Source organism: Phaseolus vulgaris, chromosome 3, assembly GCF_000499845.2.
Source record: "Phaseolus vulgaris cultivar G19833 chromosome 3, P. vulgaris v2.0, whole genome shotgun sequence".
In the NCBI taxonomy this organism is placed as follows: Eukaryota; Viridiplantae; Streptophyta; class Magnoliopsida; order Fabales; family Fabaceae; genus Phaseolus; species Phaseolus vulgaris.
In genome coordinates this window covers 53,086,909-53,110,292 of record NC_023757.2, presented here as the reverse complement: position 1 = coordinate 53,110,292, position 23,384 = coordinate 53,086,909, and the positions used below count along the sequence as shown (strand labels likewise).

General features: G+C 30.0%; 3 protein-coding genes across 5 annotated transcripts; all 3 read right to left on the bottom strand.

Moving 5' to 3' along the window:
- Nucleotides 1–1,180: 1,180 nt before the first annotated feature.
- Nucleotides 1,181–3,039, bottom strand: LOC137808763 (peroxidase 10-like). The gene is made up of 4 exons (XM_068610031.1): nucleotides 2,682–3,039; nucleotides 2,175–2,366; nucleotides 1,914–2,079; nucleotides 1,181–1,837 (listed from the first exon to the last, which is right to left on the bottom strand). The coding sequence occupies exons 1-4, from the start codon at nucleotides 2,913–2,915 to the stop codon at nucleotides 1,428–1,430; spliced, it is 1,002 nt and encodes a 333-aa protein (XP_068466132.1). The 5' UTR covers nucleotides 2,916–3,039; the 3' UTR covers nucleotides 1,181–1,427.
- A 5,987-nt stretch (nucleotides 3,040–9,026) lies between these two features.
- Nucleotides 9,027–12,074, bottom strand: LOC137808760 (la-related protein 6C). 2 transcript variants are annotated; one of them, XM_068610028.1, is made up of 10 exons: nucleotides 11,506–12,074; nucleotides 11,201–11,282; nucleotides 11,011–11,105; nucleotides 10,861–10,932; nucleotides 10,679–10,758; nucleotides 10,489–10,567; nucleotides 10,307–10,354; nucleotides 10,154–10,222; nucleotides 9,940–10,065; nucleotides 9,027–9,624 (listed from the first exon to the last, which is right to left on the bottom strand). In XM_068610028.1, exons 1-10 carry the CDS (start codon nucleotides 11,809–11,811, stop codon nucleotides 9,382–9,384), a joined length of 1,200 nt encoding a protein of 399 aa, XP_068466129.1. In that variant the 5' UTR covers nucleotides 11,812–12,074; the 3' UTR covers nucleotides 9,027–9,381. The 2 variants fall into 2 exon arrangements, with proteins under 2 accessions (XP_068466129.1, XP_068466128.1); XM_068610027.1 differs by having other exon boundaries at nucleotides 10,679–10,932; nucleotides 11,506–12,056.
- Nucleotides 12,075–19,363: 7,289 nt separating this feature from the next.
- On the bottom strand, nucleotides 19,364–22,032 carry LOC137808762 (transcription factor HHO6-like). Of its 2 annotated transcripts, none has more exons than XM_068610029.1 (5): nucleotides 21,544–22,032; nucleotides 21,179–21,435; nucleotides 20,502–20,904; nucleotides 20,002–20,078; nucleotides 19,364–19,858 (listed from the first exon to the last, which is right to left on the bottom strand). In XM_068610029.1, the coding sequence occupies exons 1-5, from the start codon at nucleotides 21,746–21,748 to the stop codon at nucleotides 19,592–19,594; spliced, it is 1,209 nt and encodes a 402-aa protein (XP_068466130.1). In that variant the 5' UTR covers nucleotides 21,749–22,032; the 3' UTR covers nucleotides 19,364–19,591. The 2 variants fall into 2 exon arrangements, with proteins under 2 accessions (XP_068466130.1, XP_068466131.1); XM_068610030.1 differs by having other exon boundaries at nucleotides 20,002–20,075; nucleotides 21,544–21,986.
- Between the last annotated feature and the right edge of the window lie 1,352 nt (nucleotides 22,033–23,384).

The following is a 23,384-nucleotide window of genomic DNA, read 5'->3' as shown; positions in this document are numbered from 1 at the left end:
AGAACCATATCCATAACGATAAGATCTTGGATCTACTGAAATCAATTAAGTTTCAGTCTTCTTTTATTCTTTTGACCATGATGTAGAAATTGACTTCTGGCATAACTGCTTTCTATATTTCTTCGTCTTACAATTGACCTATTAAAAAAATGTTATTGGACCAAAAGGATCGGTGGAATCAATCAGGTCCAATTTGCTTGTAAGTTCTTGTCAGAGCTCTGCATCTTTGACTACTTTTTATTCTTTGAATATTGTGATCAATAAGATGTCACACTGTAAATGATCTTTCCGTGTAAACAAAAAAGAAAATTTGAATAAAACGGGGTAGAGAAGAAAATTCTTTCATTAGATAGTTTTTTCTGCTAACATTATCCTGTTACATTCAAATAATTATGTATGTTATAAGTTTCATGTATATACTTTTTTCATGAAGATAAGTTTACTCGTGTTTCAAGGTTGTATCTGTTCTAAAACATTCTTATTAGACTAATCAAAATCGGAAAAAAAGTAAGTAAAATCTGATCCATGCTTATTTTTACCTAAAACTGACTTTGGTATAATATACAGAGATAAATATAGATACAAACGTTAGGACGTGAAAGTGGAGTATCGTGCGTATGATATTAAATTGAGTTGAGAAAGTAGAAGATGAGTTTCTACACGTAAATAAAAGGATGCTTCCAAAGCTTATATTGCAAATCTGCATCAGACGAAAGAGACCTGTGTAAAAGTATGAGATATAGATGCCCTTCCGTATGCATGCGCAATACATCAAATTTAACAATAAAAAAAGGATTCAGACCACTATAAGACTATAACTACGTACTCAAAGCTACACGTGTACCCCACTCCATAATACTTTTACTTTTAATAATATTTTTGTCACATTGCAATAAGCATTTGAATATGGTTAATAAGAAATTCATCTTATGAGGAATTCATGTCATCCAAGTAGACTTCTAAAATATTTTTGTATCTTGTTAAATATACGAGTTTCTTATTATCTGATTGATGTCTTGAACCTGATATGTATTTATTCAATTAAAAGTGGTTGATAGGATAGGAAGATATGATTCACCTTTGAAATTTAAGTCGTTTTTAACTAGTTTTAACCTCATAAGTATTTGAAAGTTATTTTTGAATTCTATATTTTTTTTACTCTGCATGAGGGTTCTACCACATAAAAAGAAACACATAACTTGCTTATTTCAAATTTACATCTGTGTAGTAATCTACAAACTTAGCAAAAATACACATAATAAGCTAAACCAAGCCTTTCTGATATGTGACTGCTGCATTAGAGTGCAAAATGCAGTTATTTTTTGGCTTTTGCACCTAGGTTTCTTATTTCCACTGGGTGATCTTCACATAAAAGGTAACATGGTGTGCATTCTTCTTGGATACAGACTCCAATGACTTGCAAGTACTTAGTTTACATAGCCACATTTGCCTCTAATTTCTCCCTCCATTCCTGTAAGTACTCCTACATTACTAAGCCTCTCCATGGATTGGGAAAAATCATCATAGAAGGCAAAACGGTTGTTGCTGTAATAATAAACCATAGCAGCAGTTCTTCGATCCCTAGCTAGTACTTGGTCAGACTGTAGAAGGCCTGTGTTGTAGATGAGATTTCTATAGTACTCATTGTCGAACATGAAGGTACTTGAAGCATCAAGAGGTGCAAGATTGGTGTTTGAAGTGTCTTCATTTGGGCACATGCTTTGCAGTGTTGTCAGAAGTGAAGAATCAAGCACGGGATCAGGTCTGCCAGAGCCTTGAAAGTCAAAAAGTCTCCCTTTGAAGGTGAAGCATTGGGCAAAACCAATTGTATGTCCTCCTGATTATGGAAGTAAACATACCAGTCAAAAAAATGAACAACTATTTTGAACCATATTAGAGAAAAGTGTAAGAACCTGAAAGGGCTACAACATCCCTCAGTTCAAGACCCTTGGAGTAAAACTTTGCAGTGATGTTTTGTAGAGGCTCAATTGGTGAGGGAAGTTGTTGCTCAGCTGCCTCCTTACTGGTTGTTATTGCATCTCTTCGCCCTAATGCAACATCCCAAGAAGGCCCTCCAACCTAAAAATAGAACAAAAACACCAACAAGTTTCATAAATATGTTGTTTGATTAAGAAACTTTTGTCGGATAATATAAAAAGAAGTGTGAGTTTTACCATACGAATGGCTTCCCTAGCTGCTAATGCTAATATATCAGCACATGAGACTGTTGCTGGACACATTCTTTCAACATGTTCTTTTATGTCATCAATGACTTCGAACCCTCGAAGTGAATTGTGATTAGGAAGAGCATTCTTTTCACCCGTGAAATATGGTGTATCATCAAGAAGCACCGAAGCATCACAACCCTTTCACAACCCATTCAACTTACTGTTATTATTAATCATATAAATTATTTATAATTGTGTACTTAAAATCACTGTAAGCGAGGTAATGAAAAAAAATCATCTCCATCAATAAAAATGTTATTAAAATATATATAATTTATGAATCTTCCTCAAGCAACACTAATAATCACTAATTTATGTATGAGTGTGGTCCAGCAGCATGATTTCAAGTTTGACAGAAAGAACATGTAATAAAGGCATGCTAAGTACGTATCTCTTAAACGTAACAACACTTATACCAGAAATAAAAGCAATGATAAAAATCATAAAGCATACATTTACTATGCAATCGTGAAAGTGTAACCGAAGAAGGGACGCAGCCATTCTTTTGTCATCTCTCACGGCTGACCAAACACCATATCTAACAATCATGGCCAAGTTGGGGCATGATCTATCGTAGAAGTTGATGTCGAGCTGGTTTGTACCAAAGGGAAACATATGAACAAGAGGAACCAAGGTAACAAGCAAAAAGAAGAAAGTGAAGGGGATTTTGACAACTCTACAAGTCATGGCTTCAGTATGTTTTCTAGGTAACAAGAACCTGACAACTTATATTTCGTCTGACATACATGTGCTCAGGTTAGGGTTATTTATATGCAAATGAAAACAAAAGTAATGGAGGAAATAGAAGAGTTGTTTTTTCTTTCTTGGAATTTGTATCTTTAATAGGAAAAGGGTCTAAATATTACATGTGACTTTACTTACAATTGTTTACGTGTCGATAATCCTCTGTTTGCTTCCTTCAAGACTCTTTTCTTCAATGTTCACGGTCGGTCGGGGTGACCTGCAAAAAGGCACTCCGATGCTCAAATAAGTACTCTTGTAAATAGTGTATTCTAGCAAATGAAAAAAAGCGTATCTTACTCCTTCACAGAGGATTCTATCTATAATATTGATCTATTTATAACATTGATTTATGGCCCTGAGCTTGATGGATTGTACATTAGTTATTATCTGACATGCATCGTGATCCCTTATTACTAGAGATATATATTTTTCAGTTAATCTCTTCTAGTTAGTTTGTCGGAGATATTTCCATATATTTCGAGATACAAATTATGACTCATTCAATACTATTCTTGCATGTCTTGAGATGCTCTTTGACTTGGACGAGTCCAATTGCCCGAGACCGAGACTGCCACGTTCAATACCGACGGATGCATAATTCTTATTTAACTATTATGTATGAGAATTATAGAATATTACAGGTAATCCGTTTCAATGGGAATTTGTATAGTTGACGTCAAAAGCATGGTCGATAGAAAATGGATAAATTATTAATGTGCATGCACGATCTAATGTCTGGCAGAGTTAATTGGTAGAAGGAAGAAGTGGCAGTGCCATTAACTGCTACAGTACTAAATTTCTAATAGTCACGCGCCGCAAGAAATTGTAGCAAGCAAGCATCGTCCATGGACACAACCTACAAAAATATCACTTTTGCTATTCTATTTGTTATGATCTTGTTAAGTGGTTTGATAAGATGCAGATAGGTACTGCGTTGCAAGTGCTCTTCGGAATTCTTTTCTTAATTTTATCCCAATCTTGTTTCGACAAACATTCCTAAGAGAAATTCCATACTAAAAAAAATCACTACAAGAAAATATCTTAGTAAACTTATCCTTTGATTTAAATTTATTATGTCATAAACAGTAATTAAAAATAGTTCTTGTTCCGGTTGGATTTCGACCGAACGCTTGAATTAACAATATAAGACAATAAATACGTGACAAGAAAGCGGTTACAACTAATATTGAACAAGTCAAAGGCATGTCGAAATACACTTCCGTCGTATAAAGAAGTTACTACACACGACCTTAAAAGTAAAACCACTACACATGTCTTGACAACCAGTTACTTGACTCACGCGAGTGTAAAGGCCCAAGTTAACCTATAAAAGGGACTTCTGAAAGGAGAAAAATGTATGTTTTGTATATCCTAAGATAATAGACTAATCACTAGCACTGACTTAGGCGTTGGAGTGCAATCGCAGGTACCCCATCGATCAACGAAACGTGCACATAAGAGGAAGAACTTGAAAGAATTCAAGGATCACGAACACGTCAATAAATTGTGTATCAAAGTGGATTAATATTACTCAGGCCTCGTCATCCATACAGGTACAGTTCTTATCTAAGTAAGTAACCTCATAAGAAAGACTAACTTATAGTTTTGTTATTCCCTCTAATCATTCTTCGATTCATCTTGTGATATTGGATTCCTATCAAATAACGAGTTATGAGATCTTACTATATTTTAATATTTATACTAACAACTTACTTGGTTTAGATAATTATTATTTATGTATTGTTCTTATCAATCAATCTATTACATTTCTTATGGTCAACTGTTTTTTGTCATCTCTTTAGGTCGTATTAGAAGTGTTTCACTGAATAAGTATGTTTTTTTTATCTTTATTTAATAATTCTAAATATTAGAACCATTTTATTTTTTCTAAGATCCAAAAAAAAACGTTTGTAAAGTGATGAAGGTTGTATGTAAAGTGCACAAATGCAAAAAAAAAATAAAAACTTGGTAAAGTGGTGAAGTAAAGTAAGAGTAAAGGGTTTCCTAAATTGAACTTACATGAAGAATACATCTTGTGTATGACAAAAACAACTAGGAATCACATATTTGAAAGTTATACATCTTCATAATAAAATAATTTAAAACAATTATTTTTTAGGATAAATGCAGTGTGAACTACTCAAGTGGGGTATTCACAATCACACCCACCCATAACTTTATTTCTCATTTTTATAATTATGGCTACTTTCTTATGTAACAAATAGGTATGATTAATCAAACTAAATAAAAAAAATATAAAGATTCTTTTTACAAGAGTAGTTTTAATAATAACATTTGATATTGCTTATATAGTTTGCATCAAGTGCATTTGCTGGATAAACGTAGTTTATTAAAATTTGTAATGTTCTTGTTGTATTCTTATAATAATCAGAGTGCTCTAACCCAAATTAAGACATTTTCATTAAACTATTGCATTATAATAACTTTCAAAATTAAGGTTTCACTTACTATATTATTTCTCTTTGTTCGTTTTATAGTGATATCCAGTCATGCACACATGACTATAAGAGTAATTTTGATTTTCTTAAGATTCTATGATTTTTCAAATTTAAATTTCTATCTTCAAGTTCAGATTTTAATTAAGAAAATATTTTAAATAAAAAAAATTCTATTATTTTTTACTTTAGATTAAATTATAAATATTTTAAATATGAATATACTAACACCATCCATTTTAAATAGTCCTCAAATAGTTCTGTTTAAAATATTTATCTATGAACTATTACCGTTGAAATTAGACTATTACCTCAAATTTTAAATCAAATTAATCTTCTTATTAGAATAATATAAGAAAAAAATATTTCTTTATGAGATAACATTAATGTATATATAAGTAACGTTTTTTTGATAAAACTTATGTTAATTTTTAACATATGTTACTTTTAATTTATAAAAAATAGTTTATAGATCTTCTTAATTTCTTCTTAAAAGGTTTTTTATGAAGATGTTTATTTCTAAATTTATTTTTAAGATATCCTTGAGATAATTTATTTTATCCAAAATTATTCTATATATCTTTTTAACTTTATCTTTAAAACAGATGTTTACTATGATGAGTTGACTAATGCTGAGGATGTACTTCACTATCAAGGGGGATAATAATGAATGTATGTATCACTTTTAAGATAGGTAAATACATTCTCTTGACTAATTATTATAAAAAAATATTTTTTCATCATTTTAAATATCTTAAATCTATTATAGAAATATTTAGATCTTATAGTTTTTTTATTAAATATCCACTGGAAGATGTTTAAATACAAACTACAATATAAACTTTAAATAAAAAATTAACTCCATAGGATATATCCAATAAAGATTCCTTTATTAAAATAGATAAAAAAAATGGGTTTTGGTTTTTAAGAAAGAAAACCCTGAGTATAAAATTAAATTTTATAAAGTATAAAATACTTTATTTGAAGAAGATAAAAAAGTAAATTTATTAATATTAAGTTAAATTGATTTAAAACTATTATTTAAAAAAATTAATTAAAGTATATTTACGATGAAAATGTTTCTTGTATTATTATCCAATAATGGATTATCACACACGATAAAAATTAATCTTTTTAATAACTATTTTATAATATTAATTTTGAAGTACTTCTATATAATTTCATTTTACATTCTCAACTAAATAGAAATCATCTTAAGTATTTTTTATTTCTGAAAATCATCAATCTTATCATACATGTACATATATTGAATCGTGTTTGAGGGTTCCATGATTATGTTTGGTGTGTCTAATTTGAAACCCAATTCAAGAAATCACCAAACCTTGAACATTTTTTTCTACTTTTATTCAGTAACAACAACAGTATGCTGCGAAAGTAAGAAACTTAACCACAAATAATTTTATATCTAGAAAAGGGAAGTCAAGATCAAGAAATAGGGTATTTAAAAATATTTATACTCCTTAAACTAAATTCAACTATAACTTATGATAGTGAAAATATATTCAAAATAGAAATATATTCACTTAAACTAGGTTAAAGTTCAGTTAAATTTATTTAAATTATTATACAATTTAATTCCGTTCTCTCAAACCATTTTTCACATTTTGTTTAAATCAAAGAGGGAGTGAAAAAAAAGAAAGAAAAGAAGGGAATGGTCAATTCAAAGTTTCCTTGGCACATAAAGATTTTGCTAGGGGGATTAAAAAGAATACAGTTTTCAAAATCTAAATAGTAAAAATTAACAAATTCAATTTTAGAGAACCGAAAATTAAAGCTATTTAAATTTAAAGAACTTAAAAAAATATGTTTAAGTTTTTTTTTTATATATATTTTTACATTATAAAATACCTTATATCTTTATAAGAATATTGGACTTCCACCTATAATATACATACATTTTTTGTGAAAAACATAGTTAACTAATATTTGAAAAATAAATATCATATCAAATATAAGAGTTGAACCTCCCCAATCTAAAAGAGCTAATAAATTTAAAACAATTTCTCTGCTAAACAATTCTATGGTACTCAAATTAAACCATATTTTCTCTTATTTTTTACTTAAAGAAAATAAAATGTGTATTTTAAATATATTTAAGTATTTTCAGTATAACAATAGTGAAATAAACATTTTAGTATATACAAGGCATTGTATTAGCTACAAAACTCAAACTTTTTAAATAACACATACACAGAGCAGGATAAAGGCATATTTTTCACATTTAAATTAGTAAAAATAATTCAAGAAACTCTACTTCTCCATAAGCATCTTTAAGTCTAACAAAATACTTTTCCCACGCCAATATTTGAAAAAAAAGTCCAATTAATTTCTAATAAATTAAAATACCCACACTTTTATCTACTTCAATATTTTAGGTATATGATAAAAAAATTCATAACATGTTTAAAATGAAAATATTTATAATAAAATATTTGAAAATATTTTTTCAATAGTTTTTTATAAACATAAATAATTATACAAATATACTTCAGACACTACAAGAAAATCATGAAATAGAAACCAATTTTTAGAGACCAAAATAATTAGTTGCAATAGTAACTAAATTAGAGACCATTTTGGAAACTAAAACAAAAATTGGTTTCTAAATTAGTTTTTATTATTTTCTATTAATGTTAAATAGTTTCTAAATTGGTCTCTAATTAGCAACTAAAGTTTTAGAGACTAAATTTAGAAACTAAATAATTGGTGGATAAAACCTTGGTTGCTAATTAGATACCAATTTAGAAACTATTTAACCATAATAGAAAATAATATAAACTAATTTAGAAACCAATTTTTGTTTTAGTTTCTAAAATGGTTTCTAATTTAGTTACTATTGCAACTAATTATTTTGGTTTCTAAAAATTGGTTTCTATTTGATAATTTTCTTGTAGTGAGAATTGTAAAATTTTGTGTAAATTTTCATACTTGAAATTTAATAATGAGAAAGATTTTGTTAAAATATGAGTAAGCATTATTTTGGAAAGTTAAAAACAATACATAATAACATATTTAGGAAAAGATTTCTTTAACACCACACCCAATACACACAGTAAAAACATACACTTAACACTATATTATAATATTTAAAATTTTAAAAAATAAATTAAATATAATTAAAATATTATTTTATTGATTTGTGAAGTGTATAATTTTTAATGTTTACGGTGTTAACATATCCTCATCCTAAGATTTGTGAAGTGTATAATTTTGAAAATATTTTTTCAATAGTTTTTTATAAACATAAATAATTATACAAATATACTTCAGAATTATAAAATTTTGTGTAAATTTTCATACTTGAAATTTAATAATGAGAATGATTTTGTTAAAATACGAGTAGGCATTATTTTGGGAAAAAAACAATACACAATAACATTTATGAAAATATTTTTTTACACCTCATACAGTAAAAACATAAACGTGACACCACATTATAATATAAATATAATTAAAATATTATTTTATTGGTTTCTGAATTGTATATTTTTTTTACTGTTTTTAGTGTTAACATATCATCTCCCTAAGATTTAAGTAACCTGAAAGAAAGGTTGAAAAATAGTGTGAGAGAAGGAGGGGGAGAAATGACTCCTAAGTCTCTTATTGAATCTCAAAATCGTTTTAGTGTACAATAATAGTAAGCACTTATTTGTGACATTAAAAGCAAAAAACCCTCACTAAATTGAAAACTAGGAAAGCAGAAATTTAGGATCTTTGTGGCCAGGGAGGGCCATACCATATACCAATATACATCTTGAATTATTACTAAACTGGTAACATCTAAAAAACTGGAACTACTGATGTAGCCCACATAATAGGGTCTGGTCTTCTAAAACACTTTTGCTGTCTTTGAATAATACTGTTGCGAAGAAATACAGAGAAATCTCCTAAAGTTGACTATATAGCAAAGGGAAAAACTTGAGAAATACCCATCAATCTTGAGATGAGACCACTAGAGCAGGGGGACTAATTGGCTTTCCACGTCCCATGGTAAAGCCTCTTGTCCCATCTGGCATTCTGGGGCCCTTGGCATTTGGTTTAGTATGAACATCACACAGAACAGTGCTGCTTGATTGAGATGGTGGAGCAAGCAGACCACGTCCTTGAGTGCGTCCTCTCCCCTTTCCACGTCCTCTAGCCCATCCCTTCTTAGATCCTACTGTGTTTTCATCAACCTTCCAAGTACCAAATACAAGCCTTATCATGTTTTGCTCTAAAACAAACCAAATGCTCTAATGGATTTATAAATCACATAATATAAGATATTTTTTTTGTCTTAAATTAAAAGGGACATTTAAGGGTGTACCAACTCTTATACAAGATTCACACTATGATCATAGGCAACCAAAAAAACGATTACAGACAAGAATAGAACAGGTAGTTAGGTTGCTATGTATGCTGCAGAATTATGCAGCAGAAACTGCATAATTCCTTGAAAATTTAAGGCTGGTAAATATAAGATATAGTTCACTACCAGACTTGTTACTTACATTTGTATCAAAGAATTCAGCATTGTTTGAGTGAGAGGAATCCTCAGCAATTTCAGAATTTAGAGCTTCATCATCATCTAGATATCCATCAAATTCAGACTTTCTACACTTCAGAACAGATTTTGGCTGCACAAGTTGCATAAAGAATAATTCAGTAAAAAGAAACGTAGGAAGTTCAATAGAGACTGTAGATATCAGGTACAGAAGTACCTACCGAGCATCTTAGGAGCAGCCTTACTCGCATCCCTTTCCTCCAATTCCTTTCATCATTTAACTTCTCAACCTAATCAAGTGAGAAAGATAAACTGGTGTAATAGTTGAATCATACGCATCTCAAAAGATAAAAGTTATAGGAGAATTTACTCACAGCTTTGTCAGCAATATCTGATGTCTCATATTCCACAAGTGCATGGAGCTTGATTGAGAGGCACAAGTAACTTGGGGTGAGAAAATCTCTGAATTCTTAAGATAACAACATAGATATATATATATATATATATATATATATATATATATATATATATATATGGTATGATATTGTTTCTGTACCTTATTACTAACAAAAAAATCAGACTTTGGGCGAGAAGTATTAGGCTCCTGAGGATGGCATATTCTAATCGTTTTCACGCTGTTCACCGACCAGCCATCAATTAGAAAGTTTTCACAATGTAAAGAAACTTCAAGAATGTGAAGTTCGTATGAGTAAACAAAGGGTTGGATTTGGATGGAAGAAATTCACCTCCCAACTGTACTAAATATTTTCTGAAGATTCTGATGGGAATGATCGTCAGGTAAATTTTCTGCAACAACAGTGCGAGACTGCAAGAGAAAAGAAAAAGATACATGCACTATGCTACAATGAGAAGAAACTTCAACACCATCCATGCGAATAAAAACCAAAAAAACATACAATTTGTTTACCTGCAAGTCCTCTTTTTCCTTCTCAGTGAAAGGGTGTTTGCGTTTAACCTTCTTGCCATCAGTGCTCAAAACCTTCAAAAGCCGCATTATCAGAGAGAAAACCAAACTAAAAGACCAAAAGGAATGCCCCACTCCATGAAAAATACTTACTAGTTTTGAAGATGAACGGATAGCTTGGGTAAGCACATGAACGTTATTAACGAGGGATTTAACCTTTTTAGTAGAAGCAATCACGGTTATTGGAACTGCACAAAACCAAGGTCCATCAGTGGGGTAAGATCATTCCAATCCTAAAAGGGAGGATGATGAAGAAAACAGAACAGAATACAGCAATCCTCACCATATCCTTCAGGATCTTTATTCATCTGCTTCTGGAAAGATTCATTTGCTAGCAAACTCATGTCGCTGAACTGATATTCCACCTATTACATCCACACATTGCATATCACAATAACAAAATTCTTACAAAAACCTTCATAACCGATTTCATCGTCAAAGAATCAGTCTAAACAAACATCACTTCAATAAAAATCTCAAATGGGGTTGGCATTCATTATTGAAGCAACAAGAATGACCCTCTTGAATGAACGTAAAATCCAAGAAAGGGATTGAATAAAAAAAGGATTTTGATCAGAGGGGGGGGACCTGTTTGACGATCTTTTGCTGAAGATCAGGGGTAAGGATATTCTTAGAGGAATTGGGTAGCGCAACACTGGCGGTGGGGATCAGACAAGAAGGATCCTGGTCCCCAACAAAGAACCAATCAGAATCACCACAGCCACCGAGAATCTGGAAACATGGATAGAAGTAACCGGAAATGGGCATCTGGGATTGTGATCTTGGGACAAATTCGGGCGCTTGGGCATTGAATTTGAAGCTGGAGTTGCCAGTTTCTTGGGTGTCTTTTTCTGAGTTGTCATGGATCTTCTTTTCAGGTTGGACCTGTGCCATTATTCCTCTGGAATTGTGTGTTATTGTTTGTTCCTTTGGATGATGAATGAAGATGATTTTGTTGTTGTATATGAGATTGTGAAAAAGGTAGTGTTGTATTCCCTTATGCTATAACTGTTTTTTCTTGATTTCGATATTGAATCCACAATTTTCGCGCTCAAAGACGGTACCTCTTTCTCACACTTGTGCCCTTTTGACTGAATCTCTTAACCTTACCATTCCCAACCCCCCAAATCCCTCTAACAACTCTCATTCTTCCAATCAATTTTCTTTTTCCTAATAAATAAGATAAATTTATAATTAAATAACATATAAAAAAATATTAAAATAATAATATTAAAAGTTGTAATGTATTGTATGAAAAATTGGATTGTCAATGTAAGATTTATTAATCATTAATAGATATTCAATAAAAAAAAGCTATCCAAAATCTTAGTAAAAAGTAAAAAATATCTATATTTATAGTATTTGAAATCAATTGAGAAATAGATCAATTTTAAAAATTAGATAATAACTAGAATTTTAAAAAAAAAATCTCATTATTAATAATATTTAATTTAAATGATCGAGTTTAAAGTTATTTACGTGAACCATAAAAATAATAGTTAAGTTGAGAAAATGTAGTTATTATGTTACTTTTAAGTTGAATAATTATAGCATTACTTTTGGACGAAAGACTGTTCGGTTGTACATGTTATATGTTATTAATAATAAAATTATTTTAAATAAATAAAGAGTAAAATAGTATAATTAAAAATAACAAAAAAGCACTTAAAAGAAAATAAGTATCATCTCATCTCATGGTATAGATAAAATAGCTGTTAGATGACATAATTAGCTATTAATATTTTAAATTTAAATTAGTATTAAATAGATTAATTTAGAATGTAAGATAATAAATAACTAAAATTTTAATAATTAATGGTTAGATATAATTTAAAAATTATTTTATAAATTTTATTAATAATAAAAATTAGTCTAAATTTTAATATTTTTTTTATAAAAGAATATCTAATTTAGTGTAATTAATTATTTTGATTTCTAAAATTAGCTTTTATTTAATAATTTTTTTAATAATTCTGTAGCATAAATAAGAAAGAATTCTAATTAATATTATAAAACCTAAGAATAATGCAATGTACCATAAAAAGGAAAGAAGTCTAACTAATATTATAAACCCTAAAAATAATGCAATAACAGTTTTAGTGTTATTGGTTTGAGGATATATGGTTTTTATGTGTTTAATTAATTCTGAATTATTATAATTATAGGAATCATAAATGAAAATAAAGACATAACTTTTGTATAATAGAAAAAATATCAAATCATTATCTTAAAATAGGGAATTTCAGATTCAGGACTTTCAAATAAAAAAAGTGTTGATTTCAACTCTCAGATATTCTCTAAATATTATTAAGTTATGAGTTGTGTTTTTAAATACAACCAAAAAATAATATAATAAGTTATTTTTAAATCTAATTAACTAATTTTTTTAAATGTTTTTTAATATTGTTTTTAGTGTTTTCTTGTAAAAAAACAATGAAAAATAATACATGCACACTGCTACGTGGCGTACTGCATATATATACACACCTTCACATGGCATGATATTTCATTTGATTGTCTTGAGTTGGATTCTAGGTTCATTTCAGAAAAGAATGGTCTATAACTTTTTTATGTAACACATTTTATAAATTCTGAATCTATTATTCTGAAAATTAAAAAAATATGTTCTTAAAAAGATATTTTAGAATTATTTTTTTATTTTCTGAATTTTTTATTTTGGAAACAATTTTTCTTATGAAACATCCCCATTTATTCTGTAATCACCCAAAATTGTAAAAGATAATTTGGATATTTTGAAAAAATTTAGGGGTCCAGCAAGAAAATTGTAGGGTGCAGGAAGAAACACCCCTATCTTAATTTGTAATTGGGTTGATTCTTTAAACCATGAGCCCAATCTTGTATTCATAGAAACCGAGCATGTATCGAAATCTCCTAAATTGAATTTAATATCACGTTGGCTTAAAATATGGGTTTTACAAAATAATTTAAATTCAATAAAAACTCAACCTATAACCGAAAATGTAAAATTCACATCATAAATGAAAAATAAACCCACATTAATTTACAAATAATTTTTTGAAAATATTAAATAAAGAATGAAAAAGATCGGACAAAATCACTAACTCCATTCCAAATACAAGCTTTAATTTATGAAGGAATAAACATTCTTATTGGATAATTAATATATATATATATATATATATTTATATTTATATTTGTACAATCGAATATCAAAATGACGAGTTTCCATAGTGTAATGTCGAATACTGATGCATCTTAGCATCTCAGCAAATCACATGCAGTCTCCCGAACAACATATAAGATTAATGAAGTCATTAACAAGTACTTCATAGTAAACACCACAAATCGTGACTAAAGGACACTTAGGTTATTGGGTTCGACCTAATCATCCGTACAACCAAAGACCCAACACAGTTACTATAAAGAGGAAAACACCCTAATGTCAAAGGTAAGATATTCCTGATACTGAACTAACATCCTTTACTTATACCGAAAACTGACTTGAGAGTCGGAGTACAATCGCATGTACCCCTGTCGAGGACTCGAAGACAAAGAAGTTGAAGAACAAGAGGAACACGTGTATGAAAATCTGGTCTTGAGAGAATATTTTTGGAGCCACCATGGGTCGGAAGAAAACCTACTGAGAAACCACATGGTAACCACTATAAATATGACGAGTAACGACAAACGTGCACCAGAGAAAGTGGATAACAACCACATGTAGATTCAATCAACATGTGTTCTCAGAATTCAATCTAGGTTAGCCTTTGTGTTACATTAAAAAGGAAAACTTAATTTTTGTTTGATAAACTTGGCGTGACGAAAAAACTTTATCAAGTCGTCGGATTGATTAAAGATACTAATAGAGTGACTCACTACAATATGTATTTACTTAATTACATTACTTGCGAGTTGTTATTTTTAAATCATTAACTTATTCTATATTTTTCATTTTGTTTGATCATGTTATTTTGCATGTGAGTAGATGTTTTGACGATGAAAATGATACTTATAAATCTAAAAAATAAACTAAAATATGAAATAATATTATAATATATATCATGTTATATTTTACAATAAAATCTTTCCTATGAGTAAATTTTTGTGTACTAGATACCATCTATATATAATATATACATTCTTATCAATGAACTAGATAGAATCTATATATAATATATACATTCTTATCAATGAATAGAGGTTATGATTATGGATGGTATATTATAATAGTAACAATTTATAAGATCGTTAACATGAACAAAATTTAAAAATTAAAGAACAATGTAGCACAGGCTTCTAAAAGCAAAATCCAAAAGTGTAAGTATAATGTGAACGTTGAAATGCACAAGAAAAACTTTAAGTTAAAGGTTGAAATGCACATGAAAAACTTGGAGAAAAAAAATGTGAGCTTTTCGAAATTGGAGGGCAAAAGATGAAATTTAATTAAGCCAAAAATTTAATTTAACCTTAAACAAAATATATTACCCAAGTTTAATAATTTTGTTTGCAAGATGTTACAACATTCAATAGATGTGATGATGAACACACAAAAAAGTTTTATAGTTAGAACACTACAAGAAAATCATTAGATAGAAACCAATTTTAGAGACAAAAAATAATTAGTTGTTATATTGACTAAATTATATATCATTTTAGAGATTAAAAAAATGATTGGTTTCTAAATTAGTTTCTAGTTTTGATAAATAGTTTTAAATTGGTATCTAATTAGATACCAAAGTTTTAACTACTAATTATTTAAATTCTAAATTTGGTAGTAAAAATATTGGTAGCTAATTAGATACAAATTTAGAAACTATTTATCAATCTGAACAACGTTTAAAAAAAAGAAGTCCACAATTTTAGATTAAGGGCACTACAAGAAAATCATCAAATAGAAATCAATTTTTAGATACCAAAAAGTAACTAAATTAGAGACCTGGTTTTTAAATTAGTTTCTATTATTGTTAAATAGTTTCTAAATTGGCATCTAATTAGCAACGAAAGTTTTAATTACCAATTATTTAGATTCTAAATTTGGTAGCAAAAACTTTGGTGGCTAATTAAATACTAATTTAGAAGCCATTTCACAATAATATAAACTAATTTAGAAACCAAAAATTTATTTAGTCCTAAAATGGTTTCTAATTTAGTTACTATAACAACTAATTATTTTTTGTTTATAAAATTATTTCTATTTTATGATTTTGTGGGAATTATTATAGAAAAGAAGGGTTATGAACAAATTTGTCTGGAGGTTCATGTTCCATCTTATTCAAAAGATTGTGAAGAAATTGCAGAGAGAGAAAGAAAGAAGAGAAGGAAGGAAGGAAAATTAGGTGAAAAGATGAAGAAAATTGATTGTGTATTGGTAGGAGGTGGTTGGCCTTTTCCTTCTTTCATACATATTCATGAATCATGCCATTCATATTATGAACATGGAAAAACACCACTTTTCTCCTCTTTCACAGAATCTTTTTTAACAAATCTTTTTCAACAAATCTTTTTCTCTTCCTCTTCTAGGACCACACACCATGTTTCTATATATATATTATCTTCCATGTCATTGCTCATTCTTCAGTTTATACTATTCATCACTGTGCATAAGAGAATATTGTTAAGATTTTCTCAGATCTAATTAGTTGACTTTAAATTAATTTCACTTTTGGGGAGACAAATTGAAAACCCTAAGATTTTCACGTGAACAGGTGTAAGACATGTGGGTTATATAGCCTTAAATATGTTTTTTTTTTATTGTAACCCGAAATTGTCACTTATTTTTCTTACCTGACAAATAAAGTTTAAGGTGGATTATATAATTATAACTTTGGTTGAAAATATTGGGAATTAAAATAATTTGTTGGGTAAAAGTTCATGATGTTACATCTTTTAAGATTAAATATTTGGAATTAGTATAATAAAATAAAAACTAAGATGTAACACAATGCAAGTTAGGTTGTTAGTGGAAAAAAAATATTATATATGATCTATATATAATCATCATATGCATAAAAGTTCAAAAGAAATATTTATGGTACTACTATTTTGTAACCCAATATACTTTATGGCATAAAAAGGCCAAAGTGACATAAAATGGGTATATTAAAATATATACAATCATAAAAAAATCAAATACAATTTTATTATATAAAAAAGAGATATTAATTAGAAGCACCAATGAGAGCATCATATGGCATAACTTAAAAAGTTTGTTTTTAAGTATGTGAATAGAGAGATAGGGAAAAATTAAGACCAAAGATTTTTTTTTTTAGAATAAGATTTTGAATTGAAATAGATATTTTTGTTTTTAGAGAGAAAAAAAGAAAAGAAAAGGACAAGATTGATAATAGATGTGATGTAGTTAGATAAAAATGTATGCATTTGTTGTATTGAAAGGAAGAAGATATATTTAAAATTATGGTATGGTTGGTTGGATAAGCTGAACCTGGTTTAGAATTAGAAGGTGTAAAGAGATTCTATGATTTTCTTTCACTCACGCATTTCACCAAACACCCAATGCATGCCATAATTATGAATGAATATCAGTGTGGGGTCCTTCATTATTTTCTTAGCAAGATTCTCCACTATATAATTTTGTTTCTGAAACTGACTCTTTTGTCATGCATGAACCTACATCCTTCATAATTCATAAACATTTTTTTTTCTCCCATGTGGGATACTAGGGTTAGGTTTCAAGTTCAAGCCTTTCACTAATTCAAATACTCACTGCAATCAAATACAAATTAAAACATTTTTTTCTTTAAATAATACTTTTAATTATAATAAACAATATTAAACAAAACTATTTGAATATATACTCGTCAGGACCCCGACGGTGGAATAGAAGTTTAATGCCCAGTTCAGATCGACTGACACCACTATATCCTAAGAAAATTAGCAAGACTAATCAAACAACTAAACATTAGGTAACAGGTTCTTAACTAACCCAATAACAAATGATCCATGATAATCATATAGATAGACACAAATTTTAAGAATCATGTACGTCATCATTATACACTGAAAATATCGAGTGTCGAATACCGAAATCTTACTTAAACATCGAAGTACATTTTGTAAGTATCATCTGAGTTTCAAGTTCACGAGAGAGAGGTAGAAAGACAAAAGAAGTACGAGGAGTTTACACTGAAAAAGAATAGACCAACCGATGAAAAAAAAGACAATCATTCTCTTAATTCCAACATCGATCGAAAAAACACAATCCAATGAAAAAACCTAAATAATTTATTAGAATTGTTATTAAATTAAAAATAACAAGAAGCCATCATTAATGAGGTTGGATACAGTATCTGAGAGATAATGACACACGAAATAATTATAGAAGATAAGATGACTTAGGGAGATGCAAATGAATGAAGAAGGAACACAACAAATAAAACAGTTCCAAGAGTTTGACGCGTGTAACTTCATTTATTAGGTTTCATATGCTAAAACATGAAACAAATTTAACATGCTAAAACTAAAACAGAAAAGCAAAATTAATTAAAACTTTAAACAGCATTAAAAAAATAACTTTTCCATGCACTGTGAAAGAAAAACCTTAATTAAAGTCTTAATTTTAATATTTGTTTACTTCATCATTAACTATATATTTTATATTAACGTACGTCGGTTTGAGTTGAATTATTTGACATTTTCCAATATTATATGTTAAGTTGGATTCCAAGATTTATTTGAGTGGAAGAAATTATATTTGAGAAAAAAAAACCCTTCAATTTTTGACCATGAGAAAAAGTAATTTATTGCCTGCCAAATTAGAATACTTTAATATGCTTGACGAAAATAAAGTCATGAAAAACAACCACTATATAAAATCAACAAACCATAAAATGAGGCTAAGCATAATATTTGCACCTCCAGAATAGTGATTTATTTATATTTTTATTCATTTAAAAATTAGAAACATACAAAATTTACAAGTAGTTTAAATATTATTGCTCAAAAATGTAATTTTATTGTTAATTAGCTGATGAAGGCCTTGATTATTTTTCTTTGGCATTTATATTTTATATCAAAATTATATAATTATTGAACACGGTTCGGGTGCTTATTTGTTTTAAGAAATAATCAAATTTTCTGTCTTGAAAATCAGTTCATGCAATTCTACCTTGTATTAAGTTCTTATTCAAATAAATTATGTTATTGTTATGATTTTTAACATTAAGATTATTGAAAAAACATATCCTTCAGCCAGTTTCACAGTATTGAAATGGCAGAGAAGTTTTTGTGCAGAGAAGTAAGCATGGTGAAAAGAATGTAGGAGGAGAAAAGGAAGGATTATGGAAATATATATCTGAAATTTGTGAAGTAATTTATTTGCGTAAATAAAAGTATGAGAAAGAAATAATTGGGTGAATAGAGAAGGCAATGTCCACCCAAACAAATATTGGAGTGATTAATTTGTTCTTGGGCATGAGAGAGTTTTCGTCACAGAAAGTCACAGAAAGAAGAAATGAAAGAATTTTATGATACGAATTCTTGAAGTGAAGGGAAAGGATATTTTAATTTGGAGTTTCATATCAAAACTCATTCAGTATAGAAAGCCTTCAAAAACTCCAACAGCCTCTTTTCTTTGACCCTCTTTTTTTTATGTATCATGTATTATTCTTATGTAGTTGTAAAACTCCTCCCATGTATACTTTTATCTGCAAAATTCATGGTGGAGAGTGGTATCCTATACATCAACTTTTCCAGGTTTGTGCATATGACTTTTCCAACTATAACTCTCGGATCTTGCATCTTCATCATCTTCCATGCTTGGGGATGTTCCCCCTCCAGACCCTGCAGTCAAATGAAGGGGACTTTGAGGAGAACCTGATCCTGAACTGCTAACTTTTGAGGACTCGTTGTACTGATCTTGAGACATCCACAAACCTCCAAGAACCACAACTGGCTGATTACCACTTGCTGATGGAACTCTCCGCGTATGAAGTCGGTATTTCTGCAATCATACATAACCAAATCATCAATTCCAATCCAAACTTCATCACACATCAAAATCTTAGCTTCAAACTTTTCCCCAATGCCTCCTCACCAAACAATTAATAAGCAGTTAAAAGGACCAAGAAAATGCTAAAAACTCACTTGTAAGTGGCTTTTCACTTCATCGTTAGTCAGGCCATCAACCTGCATCAGCTCTCTAATTTGTTTTGGTGTTGCTGCTGCAATTGACAGAACAAATTAACCAAACAAGCTTCAATATAACATGTCGTGATGAATAATTTAGTTTTGGCCTAATGAACCTACTGATTGACAGATAATACGACATATGTAAACTCCTATGCATCTGTCTCCTGATCCAACTTTAAGTAACAACTTTACACGTGAACTAACAGAACAAACACTACCTAACTTCAACCAACATCTATAATTTTAACAAATTCCAGCATCAAATTCTTGGATTTTTCTACTAACCTATTGTTTCCAAATTGATTAGAATTGAGTCTTTTATTATGAAAGCCCATATCAGAAATATAAAGTAACATCATTTCTAGTTTAAGAAAGTGAAATATACATGGATCAAAATTCAATTCCATACCAAGATTGAATAAACAACAAACAAATAAAAAAAATCAACTTCTTACCCTGAGAACCTCCTAGTTTCTGCAAAGCATTAACAAATCGTCTGTGCAACTCAGGGGACCAGCATCTCCTCTGCTTCCTGGCAGTCTGCTGAAGCGATGATGCCCTCAAACTGGGGTGAACCGTAGGAGGAGAAGAAGAAGAAACAGCCCTGTTGGAACTGCTTCTGGATCCCCTTGAACCACACCCCTCTTTCACAGAAGAAGGGGTCTGAAGACAAAGCCTATTCATAACACTCTCTTCCTTCTCTTCTTTGGTTGCAGCAGCCAGGCCCATTGTTGCCACCGGCACAGAAGATGAAGAAGATGAGGGCCTAGAGAAAGGCATAAACGCCCTTCTTCCTCCATTTCTATTGCTACACGACTGAAAAGGATCCTCACCAACAGATTGCCCTTCTTCAATTTTCTGTCATCACCAACAAACAAAAAAAAAAAACACTCTTTAGCATTACTCCCTGATTGCTTGAACAAGGATAATCAGAAACAAAATCTCGGTGCATCCACGTATTACTTTCTTTCCCTTTTTGCGTAAAAAACCGCTTCATAAATAAACCACGTTTTCATCCACACAGAATTACATGATTTCCAGTCAAATTGGGATAGGAAAAGCAACACTGGAACTACAGACAACACAACACAACCAAGTGCATCAAGATTTTCGCGTGGTTTAGTTATTCTACCTTGGTTTCTAATTTATGAAGTTGTTGCTGCTGTTTCCGATCGGATGCATTGTTATTAGTGGTAGTGTTATTCCAAAGCTGAACAGAACTCAACCAATTCCTCTTATCCCTGCATTCGTTATCATTGTCATTATCATCATTATGGTTATTCCCGTCGTTACGATCATGCTCCTTCTTCAAGGGAATGAACTCCTCCAACGCCGGCGGAGAATCACGCGGCCGGCATTTCTGCGATTCCGCCTTGAGAAGTGAAATTGCTGCGACGGAGAGGAAAAAAGAAAGAAAAGGAGTGTGAATTGGGAGGAAGAGGAAGAGGAAGAAGAAGAGAGCGAGAGGAAAAAAGAAGGAAACGGAAGTGAACTAACCGTCGTTTAAGAGGAGCATGGAGAGAGGAAGCTCGCGCTTGAAGGCGTGGATCTTGCGGAGCTCGTCTTCCAAGCGCGCGAGGAAATCGTGGAGAGTGGCGAGGCGGTCGGAGGCGGAGGAGAGGTGGCGGAGGAAATCGGTGATGGTTTTGGGGACAGAGGAGGGTCTCAAATCCAAGCTCAGTTCTGCCGGAACCGAACCCATTGGATCGTGTGTGTGTTGTGTGGTGAACGGTCAGATTCAGATTTTGTTTGAAGAAGAAGAAGAAGAAGAAGAAGAAGAAGAAGAAGATGAAGAAACAGTGAGAGAAGGAAAGGAATAAAGAAATAAATAGGAACGAAAATGGAAGAAAGTGGAATTGCGAATAATAAAGAGAAAATAAGAAAAGTGGTTTCGATGTGAAGGCAAAATTGAGAAGGCCAAGATTCTGTGGAAAATAGACGATAGCAACGACGACGAACAACCTTTTAAAAGTCACTTTCGGGTCCTCGCGTATTTAATCCAACATCTCTCTAAACCTTTTTTTTTTCTTTTTCCCAAAACTATTAATATTATTATTATTATTATTATTATTATTTTCCTCAACAACACTATTATTTCCTAACTTTACATAAACATTCTTTAATCTCTAAATATTCTTTTTCTACATCTTAAATTCACGTCTTTATTTTCTTATAAAACTCTTTTTATTATACTTTTTCCCTCATTCAAACTTTTTTTTGTTTTGTTATGTAGGAACTAAAGATTCTCTTTTTTTTTCTTGAAATTGAAATTACAATAATTGAGATAATATTTTATGTATAATATATTTTTAATCTTTTAAATTTGGGTTAAGCTTTGTATGCCTTCTAAGGAAGATATTAGTTGATTTTCACACCATTGAGATCAATGTTTCAAATTTTAAAAAGGGTTTATGAGATTGTGATAATTGATTTGAAAGGCAAACTTTCCATTTTTTGGATGAATATGATATTTTGTATCATTTCTCAGTATGGGTAGGTCTGCATTTTGCAACATGTCATTTTGTTATGGGAGTAACTTTTTCACTCTATACAAAATCCTCTTTCCTCCTGGTTTTTTCTACTTGTATGAGTGTGTTTTGAAACTCTCTCTTCTTCCTTTTTAGTGTTGATCCTAAGGATGATATATATAGGTTATCTCAATCAATTGAGTTCACAATGAACCTAGTTTGTTCAGAGGGAAAATGAAAAGCTTTCTTTGTAAAATCGAAAAAGGGTAAGTGAAGGAAGTAAAAAGAAATCACATTTTATCTTCTTTTAGTTCTTAGGTTTTTCTACTCCTCGTCTCTATGATCCTCGATCTACATAGAACTTAATCATTAATTAGTCTTGTTAATATTTTATTTAGACATACTCAATTTAATTGTGTTGATAGACTCTGATCGAGTACCAGACTTACAAGTATCATGCGAACCCAACTACCAATAAAAAAAATATAAAAACTAAAAAATTTGTCTCACTTTTATATGTAGTTTTCAATTCATAGTTTAGATTATTGATCTCTCTCATAAAAAAGTGTAATAATGTTTATTTATTTTAAGAATAGGATTCAGCTATTTTGTTTTTGAATATTTAATATAGCATGTTGCATTACAGCGAATGAGCAAAAATAGTTTGGTCCAGTCAAATGATGATAAGTTATTTTAATACGATATTATAAACTATTTTGTATCTTTTGTCAAAAACAAAGAAAGAACCATCATTTGCATCTTGGTTTTAATTTAAGTCAAGAATAATCTGCTTTTCCAAGGAGAAGCCTACCAAAGCTGGAATAATATATGTTCATGGAGATTCCAACACGTGTACTTTGTTTTTTTTCA

Bases quoted from the DNA above. Each gene is read 5' to 3' on its own strand.
- LOC137808763 (XM_068610031.1), bottom strand. From the start codon at position 2,915: ATGACTTGTAGAGTTGTCAAAATCCCCTTCACTTTCTTCTTTTTGCTT. The intron at 2,367-2,681 runs GTATGCTTTATG...GGGTTGTGAAAG, and splicing joins TTCACGATTGCATAGTAAAT to GGTTGTGATGCTTCGGTGCT. The intron at 1,838-1,913 runs GTTCTTACACTT...TTCCATAATCAG, and splicing joins GGATGTTGTAGCCCTTTCAG to GAGGACATACAATTGGTTTT.
- LOC137808760 (XM_068610027.1), bottom strand. From the start codon at position 11,811: ATGGCACAGGTCCAACCTGAAAAGAAGATCCATGACAACTCAGAAAAA. The intron at 10,223-10,306 runs GTGAGTAAATTC...TCACTTGATTAG, and splicing joins CAGATATTGCTGACAAAGCT to GTTGAGAAGTTAAATGATGA. The intron at 9,625-9,939 runs GTAAGTAACAAG...GGTACTTGGAAG, and splicing joins CTGAATTCTTTGATACAAAT to GTTGATGAAAACACAGTAGG.
- LOC137808762 (XM_068610029.1), bottom strand. From the start codon at position 21,748: ATGGGTTCGGTTCCGGCAGAACTGAGCTTGGATTTGAGACCCTCCTCT. The intron at 21,436-21,543 runs GTTAGTTCACTT...TCTCCGTCGCAG, and splicing joins CATGCTCCTCTTAAACGACG to CAATTTCACTTCTCAAGGCG. The intron at 20,905-21,178 runs GTAGAATAACTA...TGGTGATGACAG, and splicing joins TTCATAAATTAGAAACCAAG to AAAATTGAAGAAGGGCAATC.